General features: G+C 41.0%; 1 protein-coding gene across 1 annotated transcript in view; it reads left to right on the top strand.

The window, feature by feature from the left end:
• Nucleotides 1-12132, top strand: part of ptp4a2b (protein tyrosine phosphatase 4A2b) — a 29541-nt gene extending 17409 nt beyond the window's left edge. Inside the window, exons 2-7 of the mRNA XM_047384270.1 lie at nt 7498-7795; nt 8103-8211; nt 8294-8386; nt 8469-8599; nt 10310-10384; nt 11016-12132. Coding sequence (XP_047240226.1) covers nt 7791-7795; nt 8103-8211; nt 8294-8386; nt 8469-8599; nt 10310-10384; nt 11016-11124 — 522 coding nt within the window. The 5' untranslated portion in view covers nt 7498-7790 and the 3' untranslated portion in view covers nt 11125-12132. The remainder of the gene's footprint in view (nt 1-7497; nt 7796-8102; nt 8212-8293; nt 8387-8468; nt 8600-10309; nt 10385-11015) is intronic.
• Nucleotides 12133-12450: the final 318 nt, after the last annotated feature.

The raw sequence follows: 12450 nt of genomic DNA, 5'->3' as shown, positions 1-12450 counted from the left end.
TTTACTTCTTCATTAAGTATAACTGAGAGCTGCATCTCACCTCTCATTCAAATAAATAAAACAAATATGTGTTATAGTGACTAGAGACTTACTGTAAAGACACTTTTAGCGGGTTAATTGTTGTCGTTGAACGTTTGCATTTCTTAGAACATACTCAGAATTATTATTATAATGATCCTTGGGCTTGTCGCTTTTGCTCCACCCAAGAACAATAAACCATGAGTAGAACACAAGTTAGTGAGATGCCCTTCATTTCAACATGGATGACGTTGGAGATTAGAGAATGAAACGTTTTTGGGTCAGCTCTGTATTAACTCTTTTAAAGTGTTTGCCTTTTGGTAGAAATCAGCCATTGGTTGTACATTATTTAAACAATCCTTGCACCATATTTCACTAATTCTAGCTTTGAGAATCAGTTTGTACTCTCTGTATTTCCGCCATATGTGGAATGACATAAAAACAGTTTATGTTGATATATATCGTATCAATTGTAGGCAAATTTGTCTAATTGTACACCTACAGGGGTTGGACAATGAAACTGAAACACCTGGTTTTAGACCACAATAATTTATTAGGATGGTGTAGGGCCTCCTTTTGCGGCCAATACAGCATCAATTTGTCTTGGGAATGACATATACAAGTCCTGCACAGTGGTCAGAGGGATTTTAAGCCATTCTTCTTGCAGGATAGTGGCCAGGTCACTATGTGATACTGGTGGAGGAAAACGTTTCCTGACTCGCTCCTCCAAAACACCCCAAAGTGGCCCAATAATATTTAGATCTGGTGACTGTGCAGGCCATGGGAGATGTTCAACTTCACTTTCATGTTCATCAACCAATCTTTCACCAGTCTTGCTGTGTGTATTGGTGCATTGTCATCCTGATACACGGCACCACCTTCAGGATACGATGTTTGAACCATTGGATGCACATGGTCCTCAAGAATGGTTCGGTAGTCCTTGGCAGTGACGCGCCCATCTAGCACAAGTATTGGGTCAAGGGAATGCCATTATATGGCAGCCCAAACCATCACTGATCCACCCCCATGCTTCACTCTAGGCATGCAACAGTCTGGGTGGTACGCTTCTTTGGGGCTTCTCCACACCGTAACTTTCCCGGATGTGGGGAAAACAGTAAAGGTGGACTCATCAGAGAACAATACATGTTTCACATTGTCCACAGCCCAAGATTTGCGCTTCTTGCACCATTGAAACCGACGTTTGGCATTGGCATGAGTCACCGAAGGTTTGGCTATAGCAGTCCGGCCGTATATATTGACCCTGTGGAGCTCCCGACGGACAGTTCTGGTGGAAACAGGAGAGTTGAGGTGCACATTTAATTCTGCCGTGATTTGGGCAGCTGTGGTTTTATGTTTTTTGGATACAATCCGGGTTAGCACCTGAACATCCCTTTCAGACAGCTTCCTCTTGCGTCCACAGTTAATCCTGTTGGATGTGGTTCGTCCTTCTTGGTGGTTTGCTGACATTACCCTGGATACCGTGGCTCTTGATACATCACAAAAACTTGCTGTCTTGGTCACAGATGCGCCAGCAAGACGTGCACCAACAATTTGTCCTCTTTTGAACTCTGGTATGTCACCCATAATGTTGTGTGCATTTCAATATTTTGAACAAAACTGTCCTCTTACCCTGCTAATTGAACCTTCACACTGCTCTTACTGGTGCAATGTGCAATCAATGAAGACTGGCTACCAGGCTGGTCCAATTTAGCCATGAAACCTCCCACACTAAAATGACAGGTGTTACAGTTTCATTGTCCAACCCCTGTATTTATTGCCAAAATGTATTTCAACAAACCTTAAAACAAATACAGAGCCTGTGAATACTTCTGTTTAAATCGTTGCTGGTAAAAAGAAAAGAGGAATGCAGTAGACATTTCTCTCATTTTGAAATTTCTGAAACGATCCTCCTACAAACTTGCCAAGTATGCTTTAGGAGGGACAAACTGCCTTCCTGACTTGTGTTCTTCATTCAGGGGTACAGGTGAGTTCAAGTGAAACGAAGCGTGTTGGAACAGCTATAAACAATGATCTAATGTTTCTGTGTAATGGAAAAGCAAGCTGGATTTGAGAGGTCTGCAAATTGAGGTCCTTGAACTTTGGTTACACTATTTTTCCAGCATGTGAATTAGTTGTAGGTGCTGTGAAAGTTTGGCTAGAATTAGCCCCGGCTGGAGGTGAGAGCCACAGATGATGTAACTGAATGGACCAGCTAGGGTGTCAGACAGAAGTGATCCTGACTTGAATTTTAACTGTACGGTCACTTATTTTGTTCTTGTTCTCTGTTTTGTCTTGTTTAATGTTGCAGACACATTGTTATGTCCTCTTTCAGTTTTCTTGAACATCACAGATGTAGCAGCTTTCTTCTTGTAAACTTTATTTTCTTGAACTCCTTGACATTTCCAGGTATATCGGTTATCTGTTATTTAGTACTTGGAGAGGTCACAGGGACGGACATGTCTGTGACACTTTGCTCTATTTTAGTTCTTACAGATGGTGTCTGCATACGTTGTTAAAACAGACAGCCTCCACCCATCCCTGTTTTCCCTTAGATTTATGTCAAAATTGATATTGACAACTACATTTTATGAAAGCTCCCAAATAAAAGGTAATTGGGGGCTGACAGCATCCTGTGGCTTTCAAATTTAGGTAAACCATGAAATGTCACTTCTGTAATACACGTCCCACGGACAAACCCCCACCCCTCCTCCTCCCGCCAAGGGATGAGGATCGGACACAGAAAATTGGGCCTCCAGCTGCTTCGAGGCAGTATGATCTGGTCCTGCCCAGTCTGGCTCCAGACAAAACTTCAGCGAGGAGACACACGACCTCAAACCACCAGACGGAGATGCATAGAACATCTTTCACAAGGAAAAAGATGGCCTCAGACATTCCTGTTTGCTAAATGTCTGTTTTGCCATCATGTCGTTCTAGTTTGTGTATCTGTGGCTGGACATTTAACCTCATATTGGTGTGTGTGTGTGTTCTAATTTTAGTACAACACCCCTTCTCCCTGTGTAGTAAATGCATTACCCGAGCCAGCTTCTATCTGTTTACCCTACTTCTCTGTGTTGTATTGTATATTGTGTGTGTTGCAAGAATCGTGGTGATAGACCACCTGACTGCTATCGGATGTCAAGAGACGCTCTCATTGTTAGTTAAGGAGTCATGTTGCATGAAAGTGCTGAACCAAATGAAAGGTTTTCAATTAAATCAGCCGCTATCAATTCTACTTTCTCCAGGCCCTTGCATAAGTGATAACTTTACCACTTAATGTTTTATGTGGATATTAATGGTAAAGATTAATTGTAACTCTGGTATAACGCTACTTTTATTCAGATTTTTTTGACTTTGTATACTTTTTCCTGACTGCTGAAGTCTTCTAAACTATTGCATTGGCAGCTGTTACCCATGCCCTGATTCTCGTTATCCTGCTTTTTTATCGCATGTTGTGGTTCGCAAGTCCCTCTCTGTTCTCAGATAGTACTGTTCTTATCAGGTACTACCACTACTCCTACATTTACCACTTTATTCTGTCTCCTTCTGCTCTTTTTCATTAAAGGAGATTTTAGTGTACAGTCAGCTATTTATTTTTTATAAACTCTGACTTTTTGTCTCTGTATCTCCTTTCAGTTTTACCACTGCTTCATCCGGCGCACACGTGATGTGGGAATAGGGCACAAAGTAGCCCACTGTGTTGGCCTCTCCTTGTACATAGCGACCTTTTGCCCAGTTCAGAATATAAATTTGTACATGGTCATGCAGGCACAAAATAGCAGCTGCTATGTATTTCTTTTCCTGTAGAGCTGTCTGTGTGTGTGGACATGGTGTGGGCCTACGATGCAAAGCCTTTCTAGCTGAAGAATGAATTTTATATATCCCCAAAGTACCTGTGTAATGTATATTCTTTATTTATGATATAGTCCTTTATTTAGAATTAAGAAAGATACATTTGGAAAACTTTTCTGTAACAAAGACAAATATTACATTGAACTATAGGAGACAAACAATGGCTTGTAAAAACTTGATTGGGATAGGTTAAAAAAATAGGTCTTGGATTTTCACAAGCATAAAATACCTCTACCATTCATTAACTCATTCATTCACTGTGAACTCAACCGTCAGCTGTTAACATGTTTTCACTTAAAGCTCTCATTGCTTATTGATGCATCACGTCTTGTTTCCTGTGTGGTTAAACGTGTTCTTTCTTCTACAAACACTGCAAATGCATCTTGTTCTTCCGACATCGACACGGTTCGTCGCTGCAGAACCAGTTTGCAAATTTCAAGTATAATTTGCATGCCTTCCTGACAGTGTTGTGATGACAGCCTGCCAGGAATCTGGTTTGGTCTGATGTTGCCAAAATTTACTGACTTCCTCTTTAAAAACTTTAAAGACCAAGCCCCTGAAGTTGTCTTTATCTGCATTGAGGAACCAATGAAATCTATTTCATTTTTTTTTTTTTACCTTTTCTTTTGGTCTACTGTACTACATCCATTCATTATACATTTTCTTGAACAAATCAGGTTACATCTGAAAATATGGAATTCAAATTAAACAAAACATATTTAGGGGAGTGATATTTCAGGAACAGTTTATTCTAAAGGGACATTGTTAAAGGGGAACAAAGGCATGACATTTTAACTGGAACTGTATCTTTTCTTGATCATTTTTTATCGATGAGACATTCAAAAACGGGGGAGATGAACATGCACATTTTGCAGCAACCAATGTATAAATATGATTTATTTTTATACTTCTTTATTTTATAAGAAGTTGTGTAACAGTTATCAGAATTGTTTCTGGTTTTCCGTCAACACCGTGAATTTTGTTTGCTTATTAGCATGTTAAGCGGCTATAAATCTAAAAGGGAAGCAGACATGCTCAGGCCTGCTCAGATCTCATGACAAAAAAAACAAAAAAAAACTCTGCTACCCTTTCATTCATTTGTACCCATGCTGACATTCAAATTGTGTCATCCTGTCCTTTTCTCTTTCTAACCCTGCTGCCAGCTGAGTCTTTATAACAAACAATATGAAGTGTCATTTTTGAATCTGCTTAACCATCCAGTCTATTTGGTTTTTGTTTTCTTTTGCCATAACCTGTCATTATGGGAGTCATTGTGTTGTCTGGTTCTGGTGTTGGTATTTTTTTTTCAGCCTTTTTGTTTATCTCTTGTATCTTTGTAGCCTAACGTTTCAAATGGTAAAACCTCTTACCAGCCTCGTCTTGAATCAGAAGTTCAATAAATCTTTCAAGTCCCCATTCTTGAACTGTCTACATGCAACCCCCCCCCCCCTGTTCTGCTCCTGGCAGCTTGAGGGTAGTAATTAAAGGCGTCACGGAGGATCCTGGCTGTCACAGATTGAAAGCGGGGGGGCAGGGGGAATATTCAGGGCTGTGTTTGAGTGCCCCTGTAGCTGTTGCCAAGTACAGAAGATGGAGGGAAGAACAAAATTTCAGCTCTTAAGAGTGGGTAGATGCATCTCTTTGACTTTGTGGCTGGTGGTTGACTGAGGATAAGCAACAGCAGGCTAGATTGGTGGGAGTAAAGGAAAGATGTTGCTGTGGTTTCTAAGGATGGCATTATGTTCCTGGATCTCTTAAACGGATTTTCTCCCCTTTTAAAACCTAGAAATGTAGCAGGTTCAACTGGGACACTCTGAAATGTGCATTCACTGTGTTTTAGTTGAATAGTCTCCTGAGCTCTGACTGAGTGAGAGAAACGGTGACGGAAAATCAAGACTGGTCATTCTTGTGGAGTTAAAAAGGGAGCATGGGACTGAGGTGCTGGAGCTTATTCAATCTTTGCCCACCCTTTAATCCTCACCGTGTGACTATGGTCTGCGATGCATTGCTAAAGTCTGAGCCTTATACCGCCCACTTCTGTGTGTACCTAGTGGTGATAGCCAGCCCCCCCCCCCCCTTCACACAGGCCCTCACACACACTTCTGTCTAATGTTGCTCTGAGATGTTTTCAGCCAGTTTGCGGCAGCTGGCTTTAGATTGTCGAGGACTTGGCAGAACTTTGACTGATTGTTCCCTTGCTAGTTGCAGACCAGACATTACCTGTTCTGAGACGGATCCCTTTGTGTGTGTGTGTGTGTGTGTGTGTGTGTGTGTGTGCGTGTGTGTGCCCTGCTGTGCATATTATTAGTTTCCATGTGGGTGACAGGTGGTGAATTTAGAAAGCGTTGTAATCCAAAGGTGTTTCACATTTAAAAAAAAGCAATGTTACTGATTAAAAAATCAGCTGCTGGCCACTGCTCACTTCATATTGGGTGTAATAAAGGCCGGTTTCGTAAGAACAGCTTAAATTAAAATGAACTTGATATAATATTTTGGGAAGCTTTGTCATTCTAAGAGCAGAGGAGGGGATGAGTCTAGCAAATTGAGCTGGGAAAACTGCAATTTTTTAATTAAAAATTTGTAGGAGCCCCAAAAATCATCTAAGGAAGTTATCCATGCGAGTTGTTATTCATTTTTACTGTAGAACTTCGATGTCGACAAAATGACAACATGTGGGTACAAATTGGCAAAAGGTAACGCTGACCTGGAGCCACTCATGCTCACCCAAACCTTTGGACACGTTTCAGCTGCAGAAACATGTTTCAGTTCACTGACCTGTTCTAATTTAAGGGGGTTTGTGTTACCTGAAGCACTCTAAAGATAAGGTCCTAAAACAAGCTTTTTACTTTTATAATCAGAATCAGCTTTATTTCCAAGTTCGTACATACAAACAAGGAATTTGACTCCGGTACACTTTGCTCTTTTGTTCTGTTTTTGCATTACAAGAATATGGATTATAAGAAATAAAAATAAAAAAAAGTGGAAACCGATGCTTGGGGAAATGCTTTTTCTTGTTTAATGACAGTTGTATTTGTAATTCTGTACTAACTGGGCTAAGGGCATAATGGTCTGGAGCATGAAGGGTAAGAAACTGAGTTATTTTAGTCCTGAGTCTCTTTACTTATGTTTAGTAAACTGGAGCAGATTATTTTTAGACTTTCGTTGACAAAGAGGTGAGGCTCTGACTCAGTTTGGATGACATAAATGACCGTTTACTTTTGAACACAGGAAATGTAGATAAAAAAACTGAAGCACATCTTCCAACAGACTGAAACAGGTGCTGCACAGCTGAAGGACATCAAACTTGCAAAGGACTGAAGCTCAATGATCCTTTTTCAGCTTTCTTGTGCAAAGTTCAACGTTTCAACACCATCTGTGTCTCCATCAGTCACCAGTGAAATATCAATTGGCAGGTCACACAGTTTAAGAAGTGGTTATTACATTCTAAAAATAACATTTCTGTGTTTGTGGCGCTGATTAGGGGTTTGACCAGATGGACGTCAATATCCTGTGCAGATCAACTTTTGATGTTCTGTAGTGTGAGAAATGTGCACTGGTTCTGTTGATGCAAATGGATCTGCATTGAAAATAAAAGGCTAAACGTGTGACCTCTTTCCCCTGCCTTCACAGACTTTCTGTGCCGACTTCAGCCGTACCTATATGGCGTGTGTGACCGGAGAATTCTGCCAGGCACAGCACCTCACCTCAGTGGAGAAGTGAATCGGCCGCCCCCCGAGGGACTACGCTACCCAGAAACCCCCCTGACTGCCAGCACATTAGGAACTGCTGACCTTTCCAAAAGGCCCTCCTCTGGGATATTGCGTAGTCCTTGGCCTGACTGCCCTGCCACCATCCCAACCAATACGAAAAATACTTGCTTTTCACTTTCTCCTTGAACAGCCAATCACAAACAGCTCTCCTGAATGGGGTAAACTCATTGGATGACTTCTGGATAGTCTCATCCATTTGTTTTTTTCAAGTTTTATTTTTTGATTTGCTTTTCATTTACATTTTTCACATCCCCCAAATACTGTGGACTGTTTCTGTTGCTTTATTTTCTGTGAATCATCCCACAGTGAAGATCTGTTCTCCTGACCCATTTTTCTTCACGTCTTGTCTTTTTTATTTATTCTACCCTTCCCTGATCACATAAAGCTCCTAGCAGTCTGTACATCTGAGCCAAAAGTCGCTTTTTGTTTTATAAGAGTATTGTATTGTAATTGGTTTTTTTTAAGCCGTCTCGCCAACATGAACCGCCCTGCTGCAGTCGAGATTAAACATGAGTCCATGAGGTTCCTAATCACCCACAATCCCACCAATGCTACGCTCAACAAGTTTACCGAGGTGAGGCCTTATTAGTGTTTGACTGTATTCATATTTGCTTTTAAAGCCCTCAGACTAAAATTCATTATTTGATGGCTGTCAGGAACTGAAAAAGTTCGAGGTGAACACTTTGGTGAGAGTTTGTGACGCCACCTACGATAAGGCTCCAGTGGAAAAAGAGGGCATACAAGTCTTTGTAAGCATCTCTTTGCAGGTTTGTCTCTACCTTCAACAGTGTTTCATGTTAATTAATTCACTTTATGCTCTTTTTATTTCAGGACTGGCCCTTCGATGATGGTGCCCCCCCTCCCACACAGATCGTGGACGACTGGCTCAAGCTGCTTAACACCAAGTTTCGAGAGCAACCTGGCTGCTGTGTCGCTGTGCACTGTGTGGCAGGGCTGGGAAGGTGTGCATGTTGTAGTCTAACTTTTTCCAGACAAAAACTTAAGTACTCTTCATGCAAATATTGTTTTTACCTCTGAATTAAACTCACGCTCACTGTACTAAAAAAGGGGTGTGAAATGAAAATCTGAAACGGGTGGCATGCATTTGACTTTGTAAAACCGCTTTTCGGTGCAATTGTAGCTGCAAGTGTGTTTGGTCATGTTTCAATCAGCTTTGGCTTTTTAGAGACTGAGGTTTTTGTCCAGTCTTCAGAACCTGACCTGAGATTGGATGGAGAGCATCCATGAACATCAGTTTTTCAAATCTTGCCTCCGATTCCCAATTGGATTTATTTGAATAATTTTCATTCCACCTTGTGGTCATCTGTCGCATTAAATGCACCAAAAGACGCTTTAGAGTTTGTGATGCAATTTCTGTTCCACATGACAATTCTATCCAGTTTTATATTACTCATTCCTTGTCTCTAGAAAGGAAAGAAATCAAAGGGTTCTCAGAGTAGCATCAGCTAGTCCAAACTAAGCATTGAGAACTTGCCCATGCTTATTTCGGGACTTTTGTTGGTCAGACGAGGCTCGATTTCATCCCTTGTAACATGGCGACTCCATCTAGATGAGGTCAGAGAGTTCACACACTGCTGCCGGAAGGACACAATTGAAAAGTGTCAGAAAAGTCAGTTTTTCTCTAATCTTCCCATCGTTCAGCTGTTCTCTTCACCACCTGTTTCTTCTTCACCAGACATGACACAGCTTGAGTTGATTGTCTATGTTCTCTGTGCTGAGTTTCATCTTGTAACTCGAACTGTTGTTTTCTCCTCCTGTCCCCTTAAGGCTTTGTAATTAAAGTCAACTGATTAGATAATCTAATCTACCCTTAGTTACAATGCTTAGTTCTGTCCTCCGACTACAAAATAAGGCAATTAACTTTTCATACGATCCGCTTGTCATGACATGAGGTTGCACAGGTAATGTGAAGTTATGCCCTGTTGTAGTCACATCTCAGTGTGACTGCGAATTACAGTTAAGTCGTGTCAAATAACACAAGTGTGAAAACATTGCAGGCAGAAGCGGATGATGTGGGCGAACTAGTGTGAAAATGTGTTCTCTAACCACAAGTCCTCAATAAGCCCAGCAGTTTTCTGTAGCTTCTAGTGGTTTTTTTTTTTTTGTTGTTGTTTTTTTTTTTTTTGCATTGCTCTTGACATTCCAGAGTTTATGTTTTTCCAAGTGTTGGTTAGACTGGTATTTTCTGAAAACACCACCAGTGTCATTTAGCTTTACTTACTGAACTCATCTGAGTGAGTTTTGTACAGAGAAGATGCTAGGCGATATCTTCACACTTGAAGTCTCACATGCACTGCTCCTCTTTAAAATGTCCGAGCTAAAAAAGTAGCTGAAGCAAATGTTAGAGCTGATATCAGACCTGCGAAGTGGTTCAGGGAGGTGCTATATTTATTTACTTTTCCTCATTCCATCTTCCCTCTGGTGAGAAAGGAGAAGGCCATTTTACTGTAACTTATCACAGAGTTACGAGTACAGCACCTCAGCAGGGCACCTGTGAACTTGTACACCCCTGTAGATTTCCCAGGCCTGTTTCCCAGGTTTACCTTCCTCCCCCTCTTTTATTACCAAGGAGCCCTGGAAACCTCCGTATTTCATCTCCTGTTCTCACTGTTCTTGCTTTAACCACTCTATTGAATTCTTTTACGTTTCAGAGCTCCAGTCTTGGTGGCCTTAGCCCTTATTGAGGGAGGAATGAAGTATGAAGATGCCGTGCAGTTCATAAGGCAGTGAGTACTCGACTTGCTTTTGTGCTTTAGAGACTTAAAAGAATAGTTGTTTTTTGGACTGAGGTTATGTTGAAAGACTGTTAGCAGTAAATAGTTTACCTGCAGTGGATAAGTACATTTGAGTCTTCATTTAGTTCAAGCCCAACTGGTTGTGGAGGCTGAAGCTTGCCAGGAACAAAGCAGGCTTCTACAGTCTTAAAACGAATGAAGTCTCTTAGCGGTTTACACCCAACGTTTGAACAGTCCTCACCTGGGCATCAGTTATTGATGAACCCAGTGATTATTCACACAGGAAAGGCAGATAGGAGGCGGTGTGCCGCACATAATCTTCCTACATGAAACATTTTCTGAGAGACAAAATCTAAAGCATTTCTGGTCAGAGCAACTCCTGATGTCGAAGTAAAATGAGCTTGAACTTAAGCTAGCTGTTAGCTTTAGCCTTCAGGTTCAACCATATTTTTACCATTAGGAATGCCAAGTTTTCTACTGCTCTCGGTTCTTGTTGCCAGTCAGAAATGGTCAGAAAGCAAAGAAGTAAATTACTTTAAAATGTAAATCATTCCCGTCAGAGCTGCAAGTGTTTGCTTTTCTCAATTAGAAAACTAAAACTTCTGTCCTCTGCTTTTTGTAGGAAGAGACGTGGAGCCTTCAACGCCAAACAGCTTCTTTACCTCGAGAAATACAGATCCAAGATGCGTCTGCGGTTCAAAGATAACGGCCACAACTGCTGCGTGCAGTAGGCTGCCCATCTGTGCATCTGTTTTTGATGCACATCCAGTTTGGAATCTTCCAACAACGGGGAGATCTTTAACAAAAAAATGAGTGCTACCAGTAATTGTTGTGATGATTTGTAAACACTGAGTCATGGTTAAGTGATCTGAGAGAAATCGAATGATCGAACAAAATGAAACTACATCTGGGGAAATCCACCAGCCGAACCAATGAATGGAAGGTCAAAGCACACAGATGGGCCCGCCTCCCGGTTCTACAGCTCAACCAAACCACGGGCCAGAATTGTTTTCCACTCGAGTCCATCCTGTACTTGTCTCTACTTTTTCACTTAAGTTGTAATCATGTGATATTACCTTCCATTATGTGAATTTTTATTTTTACACATACATGGTGATGAAATGTTTGATTCTGTTTTCATTTTCTTTCATTATTAGGCCTTTAAAAAAAAAAAAATTTTTAACTTTGAACACATTTTGATTGTGTTTTTGTTTTTGCACAAAACTCAAAAGGTTCACCTGAAAATGCAGTAATGTTCTTTTTTTTTTTTTGTGCTCTTCACTTGCTTCAAGTCACTTTCAGTTTAGGGATTCACTGAGTCTGAATACATCATATTTATTCGCAAGAGAAGTGTGGCAGTGTTGAGTTTGGCAGGGGTTAGGGCACTTTGTTATCCAATTTATTTTTTTAAGTAACTATGTAAGAGCCATGTTTTTTTTTTCCTTCTAAGTCTTGTTGTAGTGCAATAATCAGTACACCTCAGATATGCCCATCAGACCCTGCTGAGCATCCTACGCACACATTAACATTCACTCTACCAAATGATGGGGGGGGGGGTGGCTACAGAATTTCCCAAAAATATGCAGATTTTAGCTCATACAACCTGAGCCCAGGATGTGGTCTGACAAACAGGGTGGAGGAGAATGAAAATGGTCAGTTTTTTATCATTGTACCCATTTTGAAGACATCCCCCAATTCGTATTGGTTCTTTAAAGATAAATAAATTGAAATAGAAAGCATTCTGGTGTGTTTTATTTCACCACAACTGAGCACTTGATTTCTCTTTAAGGACATATCTGGAGGCTGTTTACAAATTTGGGCTGTGAGATAGCCATTTTCTTCGTGGCAACATTTGTGATGTGCTTGTCTGCATGGCAAACTGTTTTCTTTTTTTTTTTTACAAGGTATTTGCTCATCAGTTATGTCGGTCAGAAGCTGCCCTACATGTTCTCTCTCTGATGGAGGGTGACTCACCACCACGTGGAAAGCACAGGACACCGTGGTACTGAGAAATGACTCACTAAAGCTCAAAGGGATCACGACTTCAGGCAACGCAG

This window comes from Girardinichthys multiradiatus, chromosome 13 (assembly GCF_021462225.1).
Source record: "Girardinichthys multiradiatus isolate DD_20200921_A chromosome 13, DD_fGirMul_XY1, whole genome shotgun sequence".
NCBI lineage: Eukaryota > Metazoa > Chordata > Actinopteri > Cyprinodontiformes > Goodeidae > Girardinichthys > Girardinichthys multiradiatus.
Note: the sequence above shows the minus strand (reverse complement) of the source record. Positions and strands in the feature narration are given on the sequence as shown.